At 30.8% G+C, this 27077-nt stretch overlaps 2 protein-coding genes across 9 annotated transcripts in view; one reads left to right on the top strand and one right to left on the bottom strand.

The window, feature by feature from the left end:
- Positions 1-27077, bottom strand: part of LOC100163013 (myosin heavy chain 2) — a 47034-nt gene that overhangs the window by 13714 nt on the left and 6243 nt on the right. Inside the window, exons 2-31 of one of the 6 annotated variants that reach the window (XM_029488772.1) lie at positions 25317-25473; positions 25116-25243; positions 16998-17021; positions 16782-16805; positions 16629-16721; positions 16404-16566; positions 16156-16299; positions 15727-16094; positions 15488-15658; positions 14637-15422; positions 14294-14553; positions 14012-14228; positions 13614-13943; positions 13400-13523; positions 13133-13341; positions 12921-13049; positions 12710-12842; positions 12453-12631; positions 12145-12378; positions 9554-9739; positions 9278-9472; positions 9052-9216; positions 8465-8892; positions 8256-8401; positions 8004-8193; positions 7783-7900; positions 7559-7722; positions 7337-7482; positions 7160-7232; positions 6083-6094 (exon numbers count right to left, since the gene is read on the bottom strand). In XM_029488772.1, coding sequence (XP_029344632.1) covers positions 7207-7232; positions 7337-7482; positions 7559-7722; positions 7783-7900; positions 8004-8193; positions 8256-8401; positions 8465-8892; positions 9052-9216; positions 9278-9472; positions 9554-9739; positions 12145-12378; positions 12453-12631; positions 12710-12842; positions 12921-13049; positions 13133-13341; positions 13400-13523; positions 13614-13943; positions 14012-14228; positions 14294-14553; positions 14637-15422; positions 15488-15658; positions 15727-16094; positions 16156-16299; positions 16404-16566; positions 16629-16721; positions 16782-16805; positions 16998-17021; positions 25116-25243; positions 25317-25473 — 5637 coding nt within the window. In that variant the 3' untranslated portion in view covers positions 6083-6094; positions 7160-7206. Of the gene's footprint in view, positions 1-6082; positions 6095-7159; positions 7233-7336; positions 7483-7558; positions 7723-7782; positions 7901-8003; positions 8194-8255; positions 8402-8464; positions 8893-9051; positions 9217-9277; positions 9473-9553; positions 9740-12144; positions 12379-12452; positions 12632-12709; positions 12843-12920; positions 13050-13132; positions 13342-13399; positions 13524-13613; positions 13944-14011; positions 14229-14293; positions 14554-14636; positions 15423-15487; positions 15659-15726; positions 16095-16155; positions 16300-16403; positions 16567-16628; positions 16722-16781; positions 16806-16997; positions 17022-25115; positions 25244-25316; positions 25474-27077 lie in introns of those variants that run through there. The other 5 variants (XM_016804148.2, XM_016804149.2, XM_008184554.3 and 2 more) reach the window with 5 other exon arrangements.
- On the top strand, positions 386-5337 carry LOC100165093 (intraflagellar transport protein 20 homolog). 3 transcript variants are annotated; one of them, XM_001949333.5, is made up of 4 exons: positions 386-594; positions 4243-4374; positions 4443-4597; positions 4705-5337. In XM_001949333.5, exons 2-4 carry the CDS (start codon positions 4248-4250, stop codon positions 4819-4821), a joined length of 399 nt encoding a protein of 132 aa, XP_001949368.1. In that variant the 5' UTR covers positions 386-594; positions 4243-4247; the 3' UTR covers positions 4822-5337. The 3 variants fall into 3 exon arrangements, with proteins under 3 accessions (XP_001949368.1, XP_008182774.1, XP_029344641.1); XM_008184552.3 differs by having other exon boundaries at positions 386-601; XM_029488781.1 differs by lacking the exon at positions 386-594 and having other exon boundaries at positions 1897-4374.

The raw sequence follows: 27077 nt of genomic DNA, 5'->3' as shown, positions 1-27077 counted from the left end.
ACGTCGATGATAAAGTTCACTGTTCCACGGCGCGGCTGTATTACATTAATTTATTATTTATATCGTTATTGCATCAGGCCCGCCGCCGCCGTCGTCTTGGAAGAAAACGACCGTGGCAAAGAGGATGTATAAGTACCGATGTGGCGCGATCATGGACACTTTACGCGATAATGCGAATTTGTGCGATACCGTTGCCACGGCATCGGCGTGTTTGCCGACACAAACGATTTTTTTTTATTGAATTTACGTAATAATGTGGCGGCCCGCGTAGAGTTCGCGGGATATTCGGTATTAGGTCATTGCAAAAATAGTGCAACCGTCCGCGTTATCGTCAAAAATAATATATTATTGCTCGCTGGTTCAGCAGCTCTTCCGTTGTCCGCCAAATTGGCACGGAAAGCCGCTGTTTTATCGCGCGTGTGCGCGGCACTGCGTAGTGCGTTTTTGACGTGTTGTAAACGACGACGACGACGACGACGACGGCACGAAAAATATTCAAAATACGCGCGTTTCACTAATCATAATAATATTCTGTGCGGCCATACAGTATAATATTATACGACGTCGGAAGTGTAGTTGGAACACCGATTTTCCGTAACGTGTACATTTTTTAATATTTGCACAACTGCACGATAATATTATTATGTATAGCCAATATTGGCCAATGTCCAATAGTATTCCATAGGTATTCCTATTAATGTAATCGGTGCCGCCGTACTAACTTTATTGGCGCCCCTATTCAAACCCCAAAGTTTATAACATTTAAACATTTGCCGCCACAGCACACTCGCCCCCCCCCCCCCCCCCAATGGTACGTATCATAATAACTAACAGAAATATAATTATACACGCCTACACAGTGCATGTCTTATACATATTGTATTTTAAAATTGTAATTTATATCATAGAATAAATTAAATTTCATCTATTCTGTGTTTATGTTATGTTGTTGACCTGGGCCTCATTTGTTCAATGTTGTCCATACTTGTACCAACTGTCACGCCCGGCGTCATCTTTGTTTTTTTGAATAAATAATTATATTAGTTTTTTAAATGCCCCATATTTCTACTAATTATGATTAATAATATTTAAAACTATAGGTAATACTAGTAATATAATAGTATGTAGCCATGTTGGTAACCTATGACAACCGTTTAAATAAACAAAAAAATCATTATTTTTTCGATAGATGAAAAAAAATGACTGTGTGACTTACCTTTAGTTACCTATTATAGGGATTGAAAAATAAGCTATATAAACGCCCTCAACGTCTAGCAAAATCTATTGATGACTTATATTTTTAAAACGATTGGTCCCGCCAAAATATCGTCGACAGTCGATAGATAACATCATATTATACAGAGCGACTGAGAAACTGTGAGAAATCCTCGAAAGTTGCCGAGAAGTCTTGTCCAGAAAATCCTGAAAACCTGTCTTTGAGGTTTTCCTCCTCGCGTGTACTTAACTTAAGCCATTTTATATTTTCAATACATCAATAATTGTTATCTGACGTTAGATTTAAGGCCGTCATCGTTTTCGTCAATAATTTGATTTTCGTTCGCGTCTGAGCAAAAAAAATGATCGATTGAAAGCTGAAATTGGGAGCTCTCAACCTATAATAGGTGGAAATAAGTTTGAAGGATTCAAGATTTTTGGTGGGAACGACCGATGTCCAAAATAATTAATCTTGAGGAATCGTTTTGTTTTTGAGTTGATAGTTCCTGAGGAGTTCCACCGTTATAGTTCTTAAATGGGAAATAAACACGATCCGTAAATCCCGGGTATCCCAGAGCTCACATCTATTAGGGAAAAACGAGGTAATCTAATTTTTTTTTTTGAGGGGGGGTGGAAAAAGTTGCCCTCTTTGACACTCCCCCCCCCCCCCACTTGGATCCACACTGCTTAAACAATTGAGTCTTGTAAATACGTGGTTAACCGAATAATAATATAGGTAGGTACCGTCGGAAATTCCTGCTAATTATTTATTACTTTTATTAGTTCAAGTCGTGAAACCATTTAATATTCTCTCAAATATTTAAGTATATAGAATGTTGATTACACTAACTTATAAAGGTAGTAAATTCAAAGCACTAAAGCAGTCAAATGTAGACGTCAGACGCTCAGAGCCGAGCAAACAAATGTTTAATCCATCTTTTTGAAATTTACAGGAATAGGTTGAAATATATCAAATAATATCAAATAAAATGAGAAGGTGGCTTATTTTGTTACCGAACGAAAATTTAAAAAAAGATCTAGATTTTCTAAATCTAAATCTAATTAAATTATTATTATTTTCTGCCTGTCAGTAAAACTGAAAAACGCTCACGAATTATAGTTAATTATTATACAGGTAGGTACCTATGTCAAAAGCTGGAATTTCGTCAACATTATAACATTTGATTCCACACCCATATACGAACATAATATGAGGTGCAGAACAAAGAATGTCATAACAATTATTACTGTTTTTATACTTATAGTATTGTTGAGTTTATGAAGTTACTAAAACAAACGACCACTTTTAGGCACTTTTTTGCGATATCCACAAAAAAAACGTACGCAGTAAAGCGCCGAGCAATATTTTGACCATTGACCAAACTATACCTAGAACCTGGATAGTGGATTACAATATTACATTATTGATTATATTGATCTGCATTTCGGATCCATTAGTTAATTTCCCTGAAATGCGGGACTATAGAAGTAAAAAGTAGAAATTAGAAAGTCTCTACTTTCTACGTCTAGTATTTTATATAAGATACAGTTACATCTATCTAATTTCTCTCAGATTTTCGAGTTTGTCGTAAAAAATGCAAAATATATATGGTTTTTTTTGATGCTGCTCGGATATGCGGTCTACACATTATGTATAGGTACCTTTAATACGCGTACTTACAATAAATAGTAATATTAGTGCCAAAATAAATAACCAAAATTAAAATATTTGTATATTAGAAAAAAATATTAAAAATAATCGTATGTATAATAATATAAAAACCTTAACAATAAACTGCTTTAATGTCCCTCAAAAATGCAATAAATAAATCAGGTTCTTCATTTCGAGCTAGCAACTTTCCAACAATAATGGTCGAGATGCGATTGCAACAGTTGCATGGTTGTGCCTCTCATCGTTTTCATGATTTTTGTTTTTACATTCAACCATGATCTCTCTATGCTCTGAGTGTGAGCCTTCGTCAGAGGATCAACGTAGTTTTGCTGGTGGTTAACAGTTTTATGAATGTATCCATTATCATTCAAACATCTATAGGCTGCCCACTCGTCTGAATGAATAACAGAGCTAGCTTCATATTCTCGTAGAATAATTGGTAGTAATGTGTTTTTGTCTCTTCGAGGAACATATAAAAATATCGGCAGTCAGAACCATTTTTAAGCCCAAAAAACCAAGGTCCGTCGACTCTTCGTCTATGGTTTCTACCGTTGTGTAGTTCAGCATCACTGTCTTCAATGAAGCTGGTTGATCACCATTAAGTAACCTTCCACGATTATATTTCATTTTTTCCGGCAAATCTGGCCTCGTCAATCTGTATTGGATTTATGACAGTGCCCAGCATCTTTGGTCGTTTCTTAACAATACTTGAACATACTTCACGACACATATTAAATCAGTCAGTAACTGTCTCCTGGCATCTACCTGTTAGGGTGGCTGTTGTCCTCAAAGGTATGTCCGATACAAAAAAAAAAAACAATTCTAATATTTCCGTCAGTTTTAGTTTACTATTAGACTTGTTGTTCAAGTCTTCACATAGTGAAAAAACTTATTCCCCTGTCGTACACTGCGCGAGGTCTGACACCCTTTTTTTTTGCAACCTAACCGGACGAAATTCACCCCCGCGATCGCGTTTATACCATTTCACTACCACACTTATGGCATGGTAATGTATCTTCAGCAGTGTCTAATGAGCCATGCTCCCTTAAAAACGCAGTGGCATTTTCTTCACCACATGCGACGGTCGAATAAAACTCTTTTGATTTCATGATACGCACTAATACACGGCCAGGTTACTGATCGATGGCTGTTAGATTACTAACAAACTTACACTACCACACTGTGGTATTTCAATGATTTTATCTTTTAGTACCTAACAATAAATATAGGCGGAAAATACAAAACTAGCAAATCATATTTGGGTCAATTTTATCTTTTAATATTTTTTTTATCGCTCGTCAGGTATACGGTGGTTGTAGACCGCATATCCGAGCAGCACCTCTTTTTTTTTGCAGAGATAATGGCCGACAGCGTGTCCGTGTCGGATGTCGTCTGCGTCGACGACATGGGCAAGGCCAGAGTCATGGAACCCGTTTTGGCGGACAAGGTGGCCGGTTTGAGGGACCAATGCATGGAATTCATGAACGGTAACCGCGGGACGGACGACGGTGGCCGGGTATAATCGAAACGTAATCGTTCGTTTTTTTTTACACAGATATAGAGCTGTACCGCGAGGCGGTGGACGGCTTTATCGGCGTCATGGACCGTTTGGCCAAACAGGTGGAACGAGAGAAGCGAGATGCGATCGTCGTGTCGAACAAGCTAGCGTCGTTGCCCAACAAGGCCGAAGAAGAAATCGCCACGTTACAAGTATATAACCGCGAGGGCAGGGGATAGGGCTTCGATTGGGGACGTCAACATCGTTCGGTTTTGTCAGACTGTGTTCAAGTGTTTTATTATTTTTTTTTCTATTGCAGTCGCAGATCGAACAAAAAACCGCGGAGCTCGAACGCTACAAGATCGAGCACAGATCGCTGCAAAAAATTGAGTCTGATCAAACGGATTTAATAAATCGGTTATCATTTCAAAACTAAACGGTTATGGATTACGTCTCACAACGCGAGGACCCCCTCCCCCGATCAGAAATTTATGTCTTACACTCACAAAGGGTAAGGTAATGCGCCTGTACTGGCTACCCGACAGTCGACTGGCCTTCGCTGGCAGAGTACTGGTCAATCAAAAGCAAAACTGTATCCAATGACCAGTGCTATACACTAGTACTGGCAGCCGCAGCCAGTGTACACTCATCAATACTGGCAGACTTCGGGTTTAATACTGGTTCAGCATTGAAAGTCAGTACTGATTACCGTTAACATCCCAGACGTATACCACTACTTGCCAATGCTGACTGCCAGTGTGCCAGCATTAGCCAGTACTGTTATGGATTTCAAATTTCGGGGGGAGAGGCTGTGTGAATCATTAATAATAATTCAAAGGCATGATGATACACATAATGAACAGCAATACATTAATATTTTTATTTTTTTTATTGTTTAATGATTAATCAAATTATTCCTTAACTATAAAATAATGCTAAAGCATAAAAATAATTATGGTAAATGCGTTTTTCATAATATATAATAAATAATATTATTATCATTGTATAGTATAAAAAAGAATAATCCGTGTATAATAAGTATTTTATGTATAAATATATGAATTTTTTTTTTCATCAGTACCTGATTTTCACATAACAAACTTGAAAATACAAATTACCATCTATAGGTAAAAAAAAAATTCCTTTTTAATTTTATCTACACGTCCATGATTCTGTATAAAATGTAACAAATACAAAAAAAAATAAAATAATAATAATAATAATAATAATAAATAATAATAAGGAATGTGTAGCATATTATATTACTGACAAGTAATAATATGTAATTTGAATATAAATATAAAAATGTAAATGGCATTAATGTTATTATTATTATATGGTTAATGATTAATATATATAAACAATTATTGTTGTTAGATAAGAAATTATTTTGTACAAACACAAAAAATTTAAAAAAAAAAACATAGAATAATTATAAATAAATAATAAATAATAACAGTTTTACGTTCTTGGAAAAGCAATGGTTGTTGTAATACTTAACGCTTTCCAGAATATTTCTCAAAATGTCCGAAAAAACCATTTTTATTTCGCGATAAATCAAATTTTTAAAGTACATATCAAATTTTAGTACAATACAATAATTTATTGAGGGAATTTTCGAGGGGGAGGAAATGTTTCTGGTTAAAACTAAAAGTTTAAAAAAATTCGGTTTCTTTTGTTGAGCCTTGTATTTTTTTGTTTTCACGGACCTGAAAAATGAATATGTTATTATAATAATACTAGATGATTAAATGGCGAGATTAAACAAATATGATCAGTCTAAAAACTACATAATTATTTTCGTTATAAATAGCATTTTATTTGATTGTACATGCTATCATTCAAATAATATAGTTCTCAGGGCCAGTTGTACCACCTCCGATTAAAATTAACCAGAGTTTAATTGGCCAAACTTGCCCGGTAAAATATATCTGTTATCAGCTGATTAAGCGTGATCAGAGTTTAACCATAAACCATACAACTGGCCCTTTCAATTTCAATACTCGTAAAAAGTATTTATGAGTTAATCAATATAAGTTATCATTTATTTCTAATGGCTTGTTTTTTTCCCCAGTGGTGAATTAAAAATATACCATTATACATCAATGGAATATTTTAAAAGCCAATTTTTTTATTTGGTCAAGATTTATAAATCAAATGATCATCAGTATTAATTTTAAGTGAGATGCTAGTTATACAAATAAATACACAAATTGGTAAGACTAGATATTAATCAATATATACGTAATTAGTCGGGAATTAAAAATTAAACCTTAATTAGATAGTATGCTTGTACATTCATTGTTAATATTAGATTATATTTAAAAATAATAATTATCAGTATAAATTAAATACAATAGAATAAAATATTGATTTTGGGTTATTATTTTAAACTAAAATAATAGCTATGTTCAAATATTTAAATGCTTCCATCATTGATATTCATTAAATAAAAACAAAAAATGACAATATATTATGGCCCGAAAATACACAATTAGCATTTAAACAATTATAAAAATATTTTGAACATAGCTGTTACTAGAGATAGTGCAAGGGCACAGATTAATTACTACGTTTTCCCATGCGTTTAAAGTGGGAAAAAACAGTGGCTTATGTACAAATATAAAAATATTTGCTTAATGTTGAGAGGGTTGGAAATTTCCAAATTTCAATTTTCAATATTGTACATAAATAAGCCAAGTTTTTAGCACAAAGGAGTTAAATTAGTAAGTCGGGAACTAAGAGGTGGTTGTTCATGTGCATTCCCTACATACCATTATTTATTTATTTTTTTTGATTGAAAAGTAATAATCTTGAAAATTTAGCGAGACCACATGTCTTCGGCACCTAAATATTGTAATATTAATTCACGCCGTCCACTTGACCATGAGAAGAATACAATGGGATAGATTTATTCTAATTATATTCATATTTTTACTGATTTTGCTTACCAAGAGAATTTGTATCGTTCGATCCATTGTTCGACTCCAGCGAATCATCTAGAGAACTTCCGTGGACTGTCGATAAATCATCAATTGTGGAGCCTCGTTTACTACCGGTAGCGCCTATTCTGGATGTCGTGGTCACTCCAGTTCGCCTATATAAAAAATTCACACATATTATACCTTGTAGCGTTTTCTCAAACAAATATTATAGAATGTATTTTAAAGAACCTGAGTTTGCTTCTCAAATTATTGTTCTCCCGGGATATTGATTCATTGGATTCCAAAAGTTCATCAAGATCACGCTGAATTTTTCGTTTCTGGTGTTTCTCTCTGCTGATTTCTTCTTCTGCTTCTTCAATTTGCCTTTTTAGAGATTTAACTCTAGCATTGCTCTATAAAAAGACACATTTTTACGTAGCAGCAAAATTCTTAATAGGGTTTGACATACATACCTTTTCTACTTGTTCCTTGTACTGTTCAATTGTTCTTCTCTCATCTTCTAATTGCATCACAACTTCTTTCATTTTCTTTTCTAATTTACGGTTAGCTTTTTGTTGCAATTGTCTTTCCCTAATCATTGAAAATTATCATTAGTAATGACAATACATAACAAAACTCATACAACAAAAATAGTTTTTTAAATCAATCAGGTTTTGTTTTTTTGTACACATACTTGGCTTCAGTTTCCAGTTGTTCGTCGAGATTGGCAATCTTAGATTCCAAATTTGAAATAGCAGTTTTAGTTTTTACTCGTTGATTGGTTTCAATCTCTGCCAATTTAGCCTTTAGTTCTTTGTTTTGTCTTTCAAATAACATTTTGTTTGTCTCTAATTTTTGTGTTGTCGCTCGTTCATTTGCCAAATCTTACAAAAATTAAAATGCAATTATTATATTTGATAAAATATAAAAATTATAATTAATTTACCTGAATTCATCTGTTCAATCTGAATTAGAGCTTTTCTAATTCGTTCGTTCAAAGCTTCTGACATGGTCTGTTCTTCTTCTAATTCCTCTTCCAATGTAGAAATTCTCGCTTCCAGGCGACGCTTTTCATCAACCATTAATGTACTGCTAACAAAATAAAATACCTATTAGTCATTCAAATTTTGTGTTAAAAATAATATTAAGACAAACCCTTTGTTGGAATTGCTATTAATTTCTTCGTGCAGATCATCACGTTCACTTTCTGCAACACGTCTAGCTCTTTCAGATGCAGACAACTCTTCTGTCAACAACAATAATTCAGCTTCAACGGATTTCAATTTACGCTCAGTTTCTTTAGACGTTGCCGAAAGCTCATCGCGAGAAGCTCTAGCCTCTTCAGCGTCACGGGTAGCATCCTTCAATTGAACTTGTAATTTTTTAAGTTGTTTCAAAGCATCTTCCTTTAATTTGTTGTGCATGTCTAATTGTTGTTCTAGATCTTTGTAATCGGCTTCGATTTTCTTGCGACCAGCCATTGCAGTAGATCTTTGTTTACGTTCATCTTCCAGTTCAGCTTCAATGTCACGAATTTGCTTCAGAAGTCCTCTTCGTTTTTCTTCACTCTGCTCTTCTTTGGCCTAAAAGTTTAATTAATCTAATTAACATTACAATTGAAAACATATATTGATTTAAAGAAACTATGATCAAAATATAAACTATAATCATTAAACAAAAAATACGTGTTAGAAACTGGCCAAAGATATCATTTATATAAGGTATTTTCATAGATCACTTACAACAAGATCACGTTCAAATTGAGCTCTCAATGCTTGCATGTTCACTTCAAGTCTCAATTTAGCATCTTCAGTTATTTGGAGTTCATCTTCCAAATCTTCATTTTGTACACGTATTTCAGCCAATTGTGATTCTAATATTCTTTTAGCTTTTTCCAATTCATGAACCTAGATAAAAATTGTATTTTAATATTTTTTTCAAATATATGAATAATAAGTGTACACATACATTTTTGTCAGCTGTTCCTTGACTATTTATCAATTCATCCAACTCATTTTGAAGTGTTCTCTTTCCTCTTTCTAATTCTTCAACTTTCACCATCATTTCATCAAGCTCTCTGGTTAAAGAAAGCACACGTGTTTCCTTTTCACGAGCTTCTCGCTCCGCAGTATCACGTTCAATAGCCATTTGCTCAGAAACCGCCTAATTTTAAGTATTGACAATAATTATTTGAAATACTTTTTTAAAGGCAATAAATGAAAGTAAATCTTATTTTATTGTTACCTTTTCTTCGGCAAGGGTTTTATCAAAGATTCTTTGTTTCTTTTCAAGTTCGATAACCTTGGAACGCTGAGCTTCTAAATCAATATTAATATCATCCAGTTCTGATTGAAGTTTCTTCTTAGACTTTTCCAATTTATCATTTGTTGCTTGCAATTCTTCAATTTGTCGTTGTAACAATTCCACATCCTAAACAAAATAAATGTTAATACAATTGTTTAATTATTGTAATAATAAAATAGTTAATCCTTCTTTTACTTTATTCCTTGTCATTAAATTTAAAATAACTAAATACACAACCATCGATGTTGTACATTTTTTTCAGAAATTTAGATATTGATACTGAAATATGTCATCAAAATTAATTTTTGATTTTACCTAAATTTATCCATATCGCACAAAACAAAACTATATAGATATTCAAAAATATATCGTTGAAGAAGCCTACTATTAATGATTTAATTAATAATAATACATTTTCGGATTTAACTTTAACAAGTTTGATATTAATAATAAATGTTTTCCTATTAGTATATGATTAATATAAAAATTTTTTTTATAAAATTTAAAAGAATATATTGATTGTGTATTGTTCTATTCCAATGTTGACTCAAAAGTTGTGTAATTTACCTTAATATGGATGGATTCAAATTATATAAAACTTATAGGAATAATTTTAACCAAATAATAGTTTAGTTGTGTTCGTTTATACTAAGCGCTTAAGCATAAAGTTAATCACATTAATGAGATATTTATTTATAATGGTAATTGTTTACAACTAAATATTAGCAGAAATGAGTCTACTCGTGTAATAGTGGCTTTTTATAGAGGTCAAAATTTAAAGTTCAACTAATAAATTATCAAATGCTACTGCGGTGAATAAAGTTATAACAGTAGGAGATATTAATATCAATATATCGCCAGGTAGTAAAGATAATAATAAATTGGAATATTTGAATTTAATGGCACAATTTAATTATAGTTGTATAAATTATAGCACTTGGGAAAATGACATCTACAGCTCTAGTATCGATCATATATTTGTAAAAACTACTTACTTAAAAAATGTAATTCCTATATTTATCAATCTCATATTACTGATCATTATGGTATAATATTAATCGAACAAAAAAGCATTAAGAAAACCAATAAAAGTCATTATTATGATAAACTTATAATTATAGTCAGGTTATTAAATTAATTTTTAGCTGAATAAAATTGGTATACAGTTTTGAATGAATCAGATATTAATGCGTGCAAGTAAATTAAATGAATTGTTGAATAAATATTTATTAGACTCTCAAAGATTGAGTGATAACTAGATATCATCAAATAAGAGATGAATTAAAGTATTAAACTATGAATAACTACAATCTTATAAAAATCAATCAGAACTAGAGATAAGTTAGGTAAATGGTATTAGTATAGAAAAATTATACCATATTACTTAATTATCACGAAAAATGTAATAATAAACTATGCTTGCTAATGCAATTGGCTAAAAATGACTGCCTACTATAAAATTAAAATTAAATAAATTACTGGTAATATTAAACAAGTTTGGAATACAATTAGGGAATAGTTACCAGAGGCCAAAAAAATAAATTTCTACCCTCCAAAACCATTTATAATAATAATCTTATTGATATACCTAAACATTGATGCAAAATTGTTTACAAATACTTTTAATAATCACTTTATAAATGTTGGTAAAAAATTAACTGACTCAATACTTACAAGAAAATAAAATAACAGATTATAAACTAACAAAAAATAACATTATTCATAAATATGAATTAGATTATACATCCTTTACTGGATATGAAAATAACTAAAAGGTGCATCACCTGGGTTTGACAGAATTTCATCTGATTTATTAGTACAAATAGCACAATATAATATAGTCAAACCAAAAGTTGTTTAGCTTATAGTTCACTTGATAGAGATGAATTATGTTATGTATATTTCTAGATGCCGCAAAAGCTTTTTGACTCAGTATCATGTGTCAATTTAATAATAATTAGTGATTAATTCAACTCTCTAATTCCATCACAAGCATTGCTTACAGGAATTAGGCATAAACATTTGTATTATTATATTAATTATGTATATACTGCAGCCCACAAGAGTCTATACGTAAACCGCGAATTGATACTGACATACCCGACGTCTGCCGGCCGAATTTTCTCCCACCATAGTGCCATTCCCACCACTCGGCAACGTGAATACAGCGGCTCATAAAAACACAGCTAATTAATTGCTGTTTTGGGGGTGTTATACGATTCTCCATATTGAATAAAAAATAACCTTGTAACGTAAATGACACAAAAGACCAGTTATAAAAACGAATTAGTCGAATTTTGTAAACGTGTTTACTGCTATCGCTACATATACATGAATGTCAACAACGCCCATCGGCAATCGTTATCGGCCAGCTTCCGATCGGTATGATTTGGCGTATAGAAGGGGAACCGATGCGCAGCGACGGATGCGTTTTTACATATGGACTCTCAAAGGCCGTAGTATATATAATTGTATAATATCCTAATGTTTTAATGATTAAAATGAATAGATTAATAAATAATATAATTTACCTTAAAGGTTTTCTTATAAGCAGCTTCCATTGCAGCAGTTGATTCAGCGTCATCTTCCATTTTTTTCCTTATTTCAGTTATATGTAAATTAAGAGCAACTATTTGTTTTTCCATGTTTTTCTTGGACTCTTCTTCTTCTTCCAACTGTTCTTGTAAAATTTCTTTTTCACTTTCAATTTGTTTCAGTTTTGAGTTCAATGACAATTTAAATTTGGTTTCTTCTTCCAGAAGTGTCTAAAACAATAAAGTATTAAGAATTAAGCTAAAAAAAATACAAACAATAATCAACTAATTTTGTTCTTAAATACCTGCGTTTCTTGCAACTGAGTTTCCATTGTCTGAGCTGATTTTTCAGCAGCAGAAGCTTTAAGTTCAGCCGCTTCCAACTGATTGACAATGGATTCAGATTCATTGCTAAGTTTTGAAAGTCTATCAATTAATTCATTTTTCGAACGTTCAGATTCAGCAAATTTACTTTGTATCTCACCTATAAAAATATAAAATTATAAAATTGCATTTTTAAATGTATTATAAAAAAAATTGGTTTATAAAAGATATTACTTACTAAGTTGAGATTCAGTAATTTTACGTTTCCTTTCTAATTCGGACTTAGAAGATACGGAAGACTTAAGTTCAGCAGCGAGATCAGCATTTTCAGCTTCAAGGGTTTGCTTGGATTTTTCCAATTGACTTTTAGACTAGAAAATTAAAATAAAAGAAAAAAAATAGTATAATATTATGTTGATACACATAAGTTATAAATATCAAAGTAATACTTTTTTCAAGGATTCTATTTGTTCATTTATAACGGATATTTCTTGGCTGTGTTTGTGTCGCATTTCGGTAATAATGATTTCGTGCGATTGTGTATCTTCTTCTAATGATTTCTTTAGGGTTGCCAATTCCTAATAGGTAACAACATTTATGGATATTAAGGTGTTTTAAAGGTCAAGCATGTGAACTGATAAATGATTTATATTTATTATACCTGTTCTCGTTTAGCTCTAAGTTCGTGTTGTGCTGCAGTTATGTCTAAAGAATCCAAGAGCTCATGTTTTAAAGCTTCAAGTTCTTCATTAAGGTCACGTTTTTGTTTCTCTGCTTTACTTCTAGCTGTACGTTCAGCTTCAAGATCTTCTTGGAGTTCCCCAAGTTGTGATTCCAATTCCCTGAGAGCCTTTTGAGATTGTGCTTTACCTATAAAAAATGTTATTCATATAAATAATGAACTATACAAGAAAAAGTAAAAACATACTAGCAGCTTCTTCATCAATTCTCATGAATGCTTGTGTCAATTCTTCTTCTCGTTTACCAAGTTGTAATTGTAAGTCTTCTACTTGAGCTTTCTTTTCATTTAGTTGTTCTTTTAAATCATTTACCTAAAAATAATGTTTTTATAGCATAAACAAGAATTTCTAGTCTATTATGGATTATAATATATGCTACATTTAAGCTAGATGTATGCTTACCTCAGTCTCAACCTTACGCTTAGTACGGTCCATCTCCTGTCTTTGTTGATTATCTTTTAATAAACGTTCTTCTAACTCTGCAATGGATGCTTCATGTTTTGCTTTTAGTTTAGCTAGATGTTTAGCTTTTTCTTCTTCTTCAGCTAATGTTTGTGCCAAATCTGCAGCTCTTTCTTCCAACACCTTTTTCTCTTTGACTTGTTTCGCATTGGTATCTTCAGCAAGTGCAAGATCTTCTTCTAATTTCTTAAGTTTAGCGTCTGTCTGTACACGTTCTAATTGAAGTTTCTGTCGAGCACCCTCTTCTTCTTCTAATTGTTCTTCTAAATCCTAAAATTATTCAAATGTAAAAAAATAAATCAAAATGAATTATTTAAATAACAGTTAATTGTACTTACATTTATGTTTATTTGTAACTTCTTTTTATCTTGAGCTAGTGAACTAGATCTCTCTTCTTCTTCTTCAATTCTAGCTTCTAAATCGTGTAATATTTCTTCTAGTTCTAATTTTCTGGCAGCAAGTCTAGCTCTCATTTCTTCAGCTTCAGCACATAATTCAACTTCTGCTTGCAATTGTTCAGCTAAAGCATTTTTCTCATCCACTGCTGTTTGGTATCTAACAGTGAAAAATAAAATTTTAAATTCTGAAATATAAATTATTAAATAAAATTTTAAACATACTTCTTCTCAAGATCAAGAACACCACGCAGTTGAGAATCTAATTTTTCCTTGACTACCTTCAATTCTTCTTCTTTAATAGACAATACTTCTTCTTGTTTGGTAACTTCTAAAAGTGGTTTAACTTTAGTATATAATCGCCACCATTGCCAGTTTCTCAGTTTTAAATATGCTGAACAATTGCGCTGAATGATACGAATGGCATTTAATTGTTGTAGACGTTTTTGATAATTTCTTCTTGCTAAGTACCCTCTGCAGAAAGCCTAAAACCAAATATGACTTATAGTAAAACTAAATAATTTTAAACTCATAATATAGGTATTTTATTATTTTAAAAAGTGCTTACTTGGAAGTTAACAATGAGGTCGGAAATTTTGAAATCTCGTTCTTCTTCTAAATGGGCAAGAACACCTGCTCTGAAGAATATTTTGGACTGACCGACGCGATAAAGATTTGTATCAAGTTCAAGAGCTTTAATCATTTTTTCACAAGCCTTTTTACCGTCCATGAAACCTTTGGGTATGGCATTTGATGTAAGAAGCTCATATCGTTGTCTGAACTCTTGGAATGGAATACGATTGGGGAAACCCTGTCTACAAATCCTAATTCCTTCCAAAACTCCATTGCATCTCAGTTGATCTAGCACAAGTTGGGCATCAATTTTACCAGCTCTTTTCTCATGATTTGGAATGATACATCTTACAAAATTAGGATTAGTGTTTCTCAAAGTGATCATCAACTTGTTCAATTGTTCTTTATATAATTGTGACACTGTACGGAACATTCCTTTTCTTGTTCGTGCTCCAAACTGTGTATCAGTGAGAGCTTGATGAGCTATGCCAACAATTTCTGCATCTTTCCAGATATGAGCTACAAACGGATCTTGAGATGATTGAAGGAGTTGAACAATGTTTTCATTCAATGGGTCCATGTTCTTCATAAGCCACTTATGTGCAGAATAATCAACTTTTCCAGCGTAGTGGATTATTGAGAAATCAGCAACACCTCTAAAGTCTGTTTTATGGAATTTGGGATGAACACTTTGGGCAGACATTAGTTTTTCTACAAATGATTTATCAGTAGCTTTTGGGAACCAACATTCTTCATCTAATAAGGCCATAACACCCATAGGCTATGAAATACAAGAAAAATTAGTTTATGCTTAAATCAAATTTTTAACTGTATTGTAATATATACTTTGTCAATTAAATCAATAGTGGGTTGCAAATCCAATCCGAAATCAATGAATTTCCATTCAATACCTTCTCTTTGATATTCTTCTTGTTCTAAAATAAACATGGTATGGTTGAATAGCTGTTGCAGTTTTTCATTTGTGTAATTTATACACAGTTGTTCAAATGAGTTCAACTAATAAAAAAATAAAAATATTCAATAATTAGACCAAAATATAACAAAATAATAATAAAAGAAATTACTTCAAATATTTCAAATCCAGCCATATCCAAGATTCCAATGAATGATGCCCCTTGTCTTTTAGATCTATCCAGAGATCGATTAATTCGGTTAACTAGCCAACGGAACATACGTTCATAACATGCTTTAGAAATAGCTTCTACAGCAAATTCCACTTGTTCTTTGGTCTGGGCTTTGGACACATAGTCTCTACCTACTTTGATACGGGGTCTAAGGAAGGCTTTAGTCATTTCAGTTATAGACAATCCTAATAGATGAGCTACTTTTTGTGCTACTGTATTATCAGGTAATGTGGCTTGATCACTATTGCGCTCTTGTTTAAACTGCATGTTTCCAAACAACATGACAGCACTCACAATTCGGAAAATAGCTAAAAAAAAAATGTATGCATATTAAGTTTACATTAAACAAAATATTGTGATTTAACATACCAGAGTAATCTTCTGTTGTCATTCCCATAATATTCATAGCATTAACAGTTTCTCTAAACTCAGCAGCATCATCTACACCAGGTACACGGAGATTACCATTTGTAAGGAAACTATAAGTTTTAGGATCCTCGAGTATAAATTCGGCTAAAAACAAAATAATATATAAAACAAATACCGAAATAAACATAATTTGATTTTGTTAAAAAAAAAAATTTTAATTATAGAAATTTTGTTGTATATTAATTTACATTTTTGTTCAGTAGTTGCTCCACATAATAATTGGTAGAAAATATGGAATGTCCTTTCATCTTTTGCTTGACGTATAGCTCTCGATTTTTCCAATAAGTATGTTTCAATGTTAGCACCAGCAATGAAACCAGAGGCATCAAAATTAATACGAATAAATTTACCCTGTAAATAAAAATTAAGAACAATTTAGAGTCATCAACATATTAATTTTATACAAAACTCACAAATCTAGAAGAATTGTCATTTTTCACAGTTTTTGCATTACCAAATGCTTCTAAAATGGGATTAGCTTGCAACAGCTGTTGTTCTAGTTCACCCTAAAATAAAAATATTCATATGTATTTTTTTATTGTACTAGAAAATATTTTTCCACTCACCTCATAACTAACATTAGTATTACACTAGTTAAATAAGTACATCATCAATCCGAATGGAAAGCGTGCAAACATTTTTGTAAGGCAATGTAAATATTTTAATACATAATACATTTTATGTTAAGTAAAAAAAAATTGAATATTAAACATAGGTAAATATACTCATATAATAAACTAGACTCTAGATAAATGTAAAAGCATATAATTGTATATACTTACAACAACTAAAGCTGGACCAGGTGACTGTGATTTTCCAAAAACCAACATAGACATGGAACAAGAAAACAAATAAATAAGTATAATGTATGCATTTTATGGTTTATGATCTATTTTAATCAACATTAGCGATTTGAAAGGTTAAATAGAAATAAATATTGAAGTTCTAAAGTCAAAAAACATATTAAAAAGAAATTTTAAATATTCTTAAATAGTTAACAAAATACAAATTGATTTTTCTACATTGTGATACAAAAAGGTAGAGTTTTAAATATAAAATAAATAAGTAAATTACGTAATGTTGTTTTATTTTAAATAACAATTTAGTCGACAAATGTTGTACAGGTTCTATTTGTGTAATATGAATAAGAGGTTCTTATCTAATATTATAATATTGGTGTTATTGATCACAGGTAATGACATTAATTAATGTCTACAATAAAATATTTTAGACAAATCAAAACAAAGTTTAAAGTCAAAAATAAAATGTACTTATTGTTTGTTCTGTTCGGTTGTATATTTTGTAAATACCCGATTTATATGCATCGAAAACGTGCAAAAATTACGAAAGAATAAAAAAGCTCAATTAAAAAGATAAGTATTGTATAACACTAAAATCACAATAAGTCTTCTAAAGTCAATATTGTTGAAAATGGATAACAATAATACAACATGGATAAGTTAGCGTTGAAAATTAGTGGTCTTTTTTAATACTATAAGAAATACATGTTATAATATAACGATCGATCAGGAGAATTTTGAAAAAAATAATCGGACACCAAAATTTCAAAGGCATAAACCTAAATACATACAATCGACTAGGTATATACTATATTATTATATATTTTAAATTGTATCATAACAAATAAGTTTAAGCCTTTAAGGAATTATTTTTAAACAATAATTATAAGTTGAAAAATTGTTGATAAGCACACACATTTCTGTACAAGTACCTAGAGTTTATCAATAATAATTATTTACCTATTATGACGTGTAATAATTATTTAAAAATGTTTTTATGTAAAACATTATCATGACGTTATGATAAGTAAGCGCGCATAACTTTAGGAGAAAAAACCACTTCGTTTATTTGTGTAAATACCTACTACTGACAATAAGTTAAATTATTAATGATAAAACACATAAACTAAAGAACTCGTTTGTGAGCGTAAAACGGCTATCTGTAAAACTTTGGTCAAATACTCATTAATAATCTATGAGACACGTTCCCTAATGTCAATAAATTACGACGACCGATGACTAATGATCAAATCATTTGTTGATTTTTAACAAGAAATTTAATTATTTTAAAATTATTTTTTATAAGAATTTTGTATCTCACGCAATATATAATATGATTATTAATAATACGTTACACATGCCTATACTACATTGCTACAATAGAAATTAAAAAGAATTTAAAACGTTGTAAGGGGCCAAATCAGTAGATAAAATTTCGATAATAATACGATTATAATAAATCGAAAAGAAATTATAAAAATGTTCTCAAGCCGGTTTAGTAAAAAATTTTACTTTTTTGAAATAACATGATAATTGTGGCGGCCATCACTGCTCAGGTACATATATTATCTCAGCTACTAACCGTATGTTAGGGTATTTTATTTTAACAAATTTTATAGTATATTACGCACACGCGCGACATAAACAATAATTGTCGTCTCGATACTTGCGGGCACGAGGCGAGAATACCAAAATGAAAACAAATTCACCAACACACGCGAAACGCTTAATATATGTTTTTATTTTTACACAAGTCAAAGCGAATACAAACATTATATATTTTTTTCGTCTTCGAACATTGCGTTTTACGCTTTTGCCTACAATGTTATAATAATATTGTTATCGTTTTGCTCAGGAGTCAGATACACTTGACGGATTTTATTTTTGAAAAAAAACAATATTAATTATCATTATTATATTATTACATCGTTGTTATTGGTACCTACCTAATAAATAATAATATTGTAATATATCGGGCATGTTATTTATATCCGTTGGACAGTACCGCAATTTCTTTTCTCCGTTCGAATTCGCGCGGCGGAGAACGTGACGATTAACAATAAACGCGCGCGTGGAACAAAGACACGGCGCTATGCGTTTTCAGACGACTTGGGTCGCGTTTTGCGCCGCGCAATAGAATAAAAACATCGCCTTACATGATACAGAGGTATTATAGGACACCACAAGTATAATAATATTATAATTCACAATATATATTCACCATGTACACACATACACGTCCCCGAGAAACACGACTAATGAGCCAAGTTCTTCTTATCGCCGAATAGGTATTATATGCGACTCATGTGTATGTTATTCTATAGGTACGTGTATGCTCCATGCCTCCATGTGCACGAGTATTATAATATCAAAAAGTCGTATTGTCTTGCGCATTTTTGTATTCGATTCCTCAGACATTTTTACGTCTTTTAATACGTATTTAGGTTGATCTTCAAACCTACTTGAAAAACGAAAATGACCATTTTGTGTAGGTATTCGATTTTGCATAAAAATATGTCAAATAGGCGAATAGCCATTGTTTGTTTTTAACAGCCATAATTTATCATGCTAATGTATTGCTGAAATGTAGTGTGAATGGTTCAGAATTATAATTTAGAAATCATCAATATAATATACTAATAAATTAGTAACTACATAACAGCTACTGAATGAATTAGTTGTACACTAAAAAATTGTTGGAATCATTAAATGTACAAATGTAGTAGATTTTACTAAAATAAGCAAATTAAGACGATTTTTTACGATTAAAATAAAAATTATGGTCAAGGTGGCTAGCATAATAACGAGAAACCAATAGTTACCATCAATAAGTATTTAAAAATGTGAAATAAGATTATTGGTTCCGCTAGGAAAAAAAATATCTCTAATATTCAATACCACAAATAAGTATTTAAAAACGTATTTGATGCCTTAAGATGTATTAAAAATACCTTAACTCAAGTACAACTTTGCGATTTTTGTCATTCGTATACTTCCTCATGGACCAAGCGTTATCGCTTAACATAATATTTTTATAATTTATGACATTGCCGGATGTCACTATGTCGGGCTAGCGTAGGTTGTTTCAATAAAGAATTACTATCATCGTTATTCAACATCACACGTGAGTAGTGTATTATACGAATTGTATTAATGTTATTACTTAATATTATTAAATCATCATCGTTGTGGTTGATGGTTTATAAACAAACCGCGATGATTCGTAAACAATAATTGCAAACATTAACACATTAATACAGTGTCACCGTCGACTTTTTTCTGTACTTGTTAATATTTTTGAAAAATGATTACCTACTCTGTGCACATTTAATGGTATTTTGATACGTTTGATTAAAATATTCTTAGCTGGGAAATGTGCTCGATTATTTTAACCATGAGATTCGGATCTCTGAAGATGACGTTTAGCACTATTCAATATTATTGTGAATTGAATACGTATTATTAGCGTTTAAAAATAATTAGGTGCTCGTAATTACTCAATACATATTTTACGATTAGGCTGCAAATATAATTTTATGAAAATTATATTTCTCGAGCATTTTCTAAATTATAATAATAGAACGATTAAGCTAACTTATCTAGTAGAAATCGCATGGGGAACCCTAACGTGGCCAAACGTGTGAGTCATATTATAATATGCATACATAATACCAACAACGATAACGAGCGTTCGATTAAAAAAACGGAATCGTACGCGGAACACCTATATAGCCAACAAGACGAAATTTCACATACGGGGTTTTGATATTTTCAATTATATTTATACATATTTGTACATTTTTTTACATTTAAGTCGCCGCACACAAGGCCAATCGCTAATGTGTTTAGAGCGTACCTCACGGACGTCGTGATAAGCAAAAGAAGCTATTTATGGTAACACGCACGTGAGTTTTGGGACGTAGCTTCGGTATCGACTCTAGGTGGCAGTACGTATAATATTTAATGTGTGTTTCATGCAGACGGATAAATTACAAAATACACTATTCTATGGTTAGTTTTAGGAGCGATTTTTACACCGCGTCAATTCCATAATAGGTCTTCGACGCGGCATTATCGAACAGGTCGTTGCCTCAATGTGACAGAAAAATAAAAACAACAGAAAGAAGGCCACGCCGACCCAACGGAGCTCCAAGTCCTAACTAATAAACGTCGTACGCGATAAAAAACAACAAAGCAACTATACTGTTATTCAGACACTATCGCTGGGTTGCATAATCAATTTAATGAATCAATAGTGAGCTAATGGCCCCTAAAACATGATTTAGTGGCCCATGATTGGGCCATCCCATTTTAGTGTACTATTAAATTAATCAATTTTTTATACAAACCGGCATATACCATTGTTATTACTTGCACAATTATTAAACGATGATTGGCGTGTGCTGTCTAGAAAATACAACACAATGCCTTCGACTCTCGACCTTTTATCGACCGCATTTATTGGTTAGAATCACACAATCGTAAATAATCTTATTACAATTTGAAAGAACTGACGAAAAAGAAAAAATCCTATAAGCCAGTTAATATTAAAATAAGATTTTTTCCCATATACCTTTTACATTAATAGACCTGTCCACTTCATGTTTACACAGGGTAAAAAATATGTGGTGCTTTCGGTTACTGAGTCACTCCGATATGGTAAAAGATATATCTATATATTTATACTGAACGGTCAGTACTGCATCATGTCGGTTCGCGACCATCATTGCTTTTGGTATAGAAGGGGCCGGTCAATAAGCAAAAAGTCTATGATTTAATACGATAAGAAAAGAGAAGAAAAGAATACGATAAAGTCTGAAGTAATTTTGTAATACAAAGAACAATGTATTTATTAGTGTAAAAAAATACACTGGTAAATAATAGAAACATATTCATCATATTAATTAAATATATTATATTATTTATTAGTAATTTATTACCTAATACCTATTTACCTAAATATAATTTAAAATTAAATCAACCAACACGTTTAATAATCATAATCATACCAAATACATTAAAAGAATAATACCGGAAGGATGACCATTTTTTTGTGAACAATTATTTGATATTCTCCCTTTAGATAGGTACCAGATACTGAATCTACCAGAAATTGTAATAAATATACGATACAAAATTTTATGATTTTTGTTATTACAGAAATTGTTAAGAAAATAGAAATCTTTCGAAATAATAACTTAATTTTTATAACTTGAAAAATCATTATTTTCATAAATTAATTAAAATATTAACCGAGTACTTTCAAGTGTCAATAATATACCTAACTTAACCAGTTGTGAAACTTTTAGAAACACTAGTTTTTATGGGGGTGGGGGGGGGGGGCTGATAGTTAACACTATTAAATTAACATATAATAATTTTATAATTTTAAAGTGTTTGAGGGGGTAATTTATTATATACCCATCTAATATCAATAACTAACATTTAATAACTGTCTCTTCACTTGAAGATAATCATTCATTTTCGTTTGAAAAAAATAATCATCACCGTGATATCGTAGTAATTTGCTTTATTTAATTACTCAGTATTACAGAATAAATACCACCCTTTACCAAAATTGTAACAGATAAAAATAAAATAATTTAAATAAAAGTTACCTAGTATAAATTCTACCAGATGAGACCGCGATTCGTACTAATTGTTTATTTTACATTTTTAAAACACAACTAAATTAATAATATGTCATATTACTAACTGGGCAGATTCAGGGATTGATTTATCACTGCTATCAATCTTAAAATAATACAAACATTCAACACTAAGCAATAGCACATTAGCACGTGCCGAACTGATTAAACACTTGTCATTGTATCCTGTTCATATTATAATATACTGTTAAATAAGACGTGACTGTGTGCTACAAACGATTTGAAATAAAAAGCAACTTCGCAGAATCTCAAAACTATAAAGAATTTATTTTTCAAGAAGTTAAAATATTCTCGGTTTCTCTGGCGAAGTAAAACACGCATTTCTACATTTCATATTATATCCGCTATACAATTTATTAATGTTCATGAAATGTAAATACTTTTTATTTTAGTCAAACGTTTAAACAACTCGAAAATCTAATATGAATGAATTACGGTGTTTTATTTTTCATACCAATAGTAGGTAGTTGTTTACTTTTGATCAATGGCAGTTATATGATATATATAAATACATATACTTCTAGTAAATATAATACATGGTAATGGATCGTTAGTAACTATTCATATGCCCAAAAATAGGCTAATGCATATGATAACCGAGTGTGAATTCGGGTAACCACGCGGATGTCTTATATAATGAGAATTTGCACATGACACGGTTAAAAAAAGAAAAATTGTGACCATATGTGGGACTGATCAGTTTGGCGCCAAATAAGGCAGCAAACTTCAACATCATCCTTGTAGCTGCACGGGAGTCCGATAAATCTCAACATTACTTTCACTGTACCAACTATAAACATTCATTATCTGCAATATAGAATATAATATTGACATTTTGTTTTCTTTGGACGAAATCATTCTACATAATGAATATTAATTATACACGAATGTGACATGAGTACATGACATCGACAGTCGACACGATAGATTCAGATACCTCTAAATATTATAAAAAAAATTAACACCAGTCACGAACGACAAGTAAAGATATCAGTCCAAAACGAACGACCTAACAGAATTTGGTTTGATATTTTATCTTCTATTATTTGATTCGAAAATCACCGTGTAAGGTCGCCGGAACAGTGAGAAAATTATTATAATTAGGCATTCAACGGAAACTGCCTAAATTGGAATCGACTGCTGACGATACACAGACATTGACGATTATAACTGCATGATAGTTAGACATGAATATTTTACCATCTTAGGACCATTCATGGGTGTTTAGCTGCAGTATATATACAACAATGACGAGTTTCGCTATTATTCCAAGTAAAATAAGGACAGATTATGCATTGTTCGAGCCAATAAAGATAATAGCTTTCACCGTATTTGCCACCAAGTAATGATTCGTGCACAGTGCACACACCACGCTGCTGTTTAAGGCAAATATCAATATTCAACGGACAGCGCAAAAATACATGACGTATATAATAATATACTCATTATTCATACAAGAATACAACATAAACTTACAGTGAGCGTCAATCATGTACAACAGTAGTATATAAATAAAGTATAGACCAGGTAATAACATACGCCTATCAATTAGAACAAGTACAAATCACTATAGGGTATAATACTAATGTATTTCTGTGATATGAGTAAAGAAAACATATCGATATAAATAATAGAACGAATATGGAAAGAAATATTGCAAATCCATAACTAAGGTCAACTCCATTCTGGTTTTCACAGTATACAAGCTTTCACGTAAACCCCTACAGATTAAAAATGGAAGACTTCATGCGGTATATGTGCATTATTACAGTCGAGTTTTGCACGCGTCCGTCGGCGTAATGAATAAAACAACAGTAAACGTGAGATCTATTAATGCAGGCAGTTTAAAAATCACGGCGTATTACATGAATTACTTTTCAGATATCCATCTAAGAGCCTAATATAGAAGTGGGAGTGGTTTTCAGTTAAATCAACATTACGCCTTCATTTCAAACCTACAGAAATGCTAAAAGTACAAAATCTAGACGTATAACATTAATTTGCAACAACTAAATAATAATATGTAGTCCCTAGCTTTTATGTTTCATCAATTAAAAATCAGAAATTGTAGTACTTAATTTGTACAAGCTAATTATGGAAATTAATTGATAAAACAAAACAAGCTAAATTAAAATAATAATTATATTTGATTCAAATTCGAATTAATGACGTTAATGAAGTAAATAAAATTTCTGAATAAGAAACTGTTAATACTTTTTATTATACGTTGAATAAATAATGTTATGGAGATATCACAATTTAAAAATTAAAATGTTTATTTAGGTAATGACTTTTGTAAAGAAATCTTCTTTTTTTTTTTTGAATTTTTGATTAATTGTTTGTTAAAGTTGCGATAGATTTTGATTGAATGATAAGTGGGTCGAAGTCGAAATGTATAAAATGATTATATGACAGATATGTGGTTACTCACAGCATGTTGAATCACTCCTTTGGGTTTAGACGCGGCCACGTAAGCCAGGTATTGAATAACTTTTTTCGTGTTTTCGGTTTTTCCAGCACCTGATTCTCCAGTACACAGTATTGACTGATCTTCTCGATCTAAAATACAAAAAATATAAAATATGTTTCTTTTTTTACACCTATAGAAATATCTATAAAATATATATTTAACCTTGTAACATCGATCTGTATGCAGTATCAGTTACTGCGAATACGTGTGGTGGTACTTCATGTCGTTTGTTACCTTTGTAACGTTCCATAATGTTTTCTGTGTAGATAGGTAATCTCTTGTAAGGATTAACCACTACACAAAAAAGCCCAGAATATGTCTAAAAAATATAAATATATATATATATTTATTTATTTATTTATAAAAGCACAAAATAATAATCAACCTTGGTCTCTAGTGTGATTCGGGTAACATACCTATAAAGCTTAATTTCCTCTGACCCGTTGCCTTAAATTAAGGGATGCGTGTTCAACATAAATATTTATTATTCACACTATAGGTTAGGTTAAAACTATTTTTCAACGCATTTGGGTGTATTTTTTTCTTTTTCATAATTCTATGACATATACCTAACGATTAACACAATGTTTCAATAGCCAAAAATTGCCAAGTAGAAAATAATGTTGATTTTTGTCAATAAAGTATGGGGTAACACGTCTCGAATACCTACCTATATTTTCCATAAGACAAGATTATATTGAATGATGTTTACAATTCATATTTCAAAAATGTGTAAGTCAACTATCATGATACAATTATTAAAATAATCATGCATTTTTAATAGTTTCTTTTTTTAGAATAAAAAGTAAGTGTTAAATTTCCCATGTTCTGTTCTTTTGATAATTCAAACAGAGTACCTAATTCAAGACAAAACTACGAATAAAAACCAGTTTCATAAAATAACATCCGTTATTGTCCTAAAGAATATATTTATTTTCCCTGTTATGTGTAGGTTAACTTCTTCTATACATATCATTCGTAACATTATAATAGTTACCTACCATTTAAACTTCACAAAAATTATAATTTTCATCATATTATATTAATGAATAATACCTATATGATTATAAAGCTCGTTTGTTCAATTTTTTATACTTAGTCAATATATTACATAGGTACAATAAATATTAATCTATATCTCGTTGGTAGGTACTCAACTAACAATACATTATACAATAACACGATGAATTCTGTTTTAAATTATAAGTTATCAACAATTTATACTATTTATTAAAAATAATAGGGGAACACCTTTATACTTAATTATTAAAAATTAGCTGGATGATGCATTAATTTATAATTAATCTCAGTAACAAATTTTAGATATAATTCCATCCGATTCAATATAAAAATAATAACGATTAACTTAATATTTTTAATTTAAACTAATTACGTTTAAAATATTGTACGGGTGGCCTTCGATTTTCCAGTTTTTTTGCCAGACATAATAAAAAAATATGCATTATAATTTATAAGGAAAACTCTTTTAAAATATATACACGTATAAAAATAAAATTGTCTATTTACTAGTCTTTAAAAGGTTTGGAAAATTTTAAATTATTTAATTTAGTTTTTATATTTTAAAATTTGCTAAAAGTTGAAATTTGAAATCTAAAAATAGGTATGAATATTTTATGAACTGTAAAATTAGAGATTCTATTGTTTCTAAAAAAAGTTTTATTACAAAGTGTACATGTGCATACATGTAAACATAATACAGTTTACATCAATATATATTTTCTTTATGACTTATTAGTATAAAATGTATACCTAATTACTAATATTTAATAATATAGTATTGTAGAACATAGTTTTCATAAAAGAAAATAAATAAATTATAAGTACCAACATTTATTTTAAAAATTGCATTTTATTGCATTATTACTGGTAAACCATTTGACCTAATTGATTTCTACAAAGAAT

This window comes from Acyrthosiphon pisum, chromosome A1 (genome assembly GCF_005508785.2).
Source record: "Acyrthosiphon pisum isolate AL4f chromosome A1, pea_aphid_22Mar2018_4r6ur, whole genome shotgun sequence".
Lineage (NCBI taxonomy): Eukaryota > Metazoa > Arthropoda > Insecta > Hemiptera > Aphididae > Acyrthosiphon > Acyrthosiphon pisum.
Note: the sequence above shows the minus strand (reverse complement) of the source record. Positions and strands in the feature narration are given on the sequence as shown.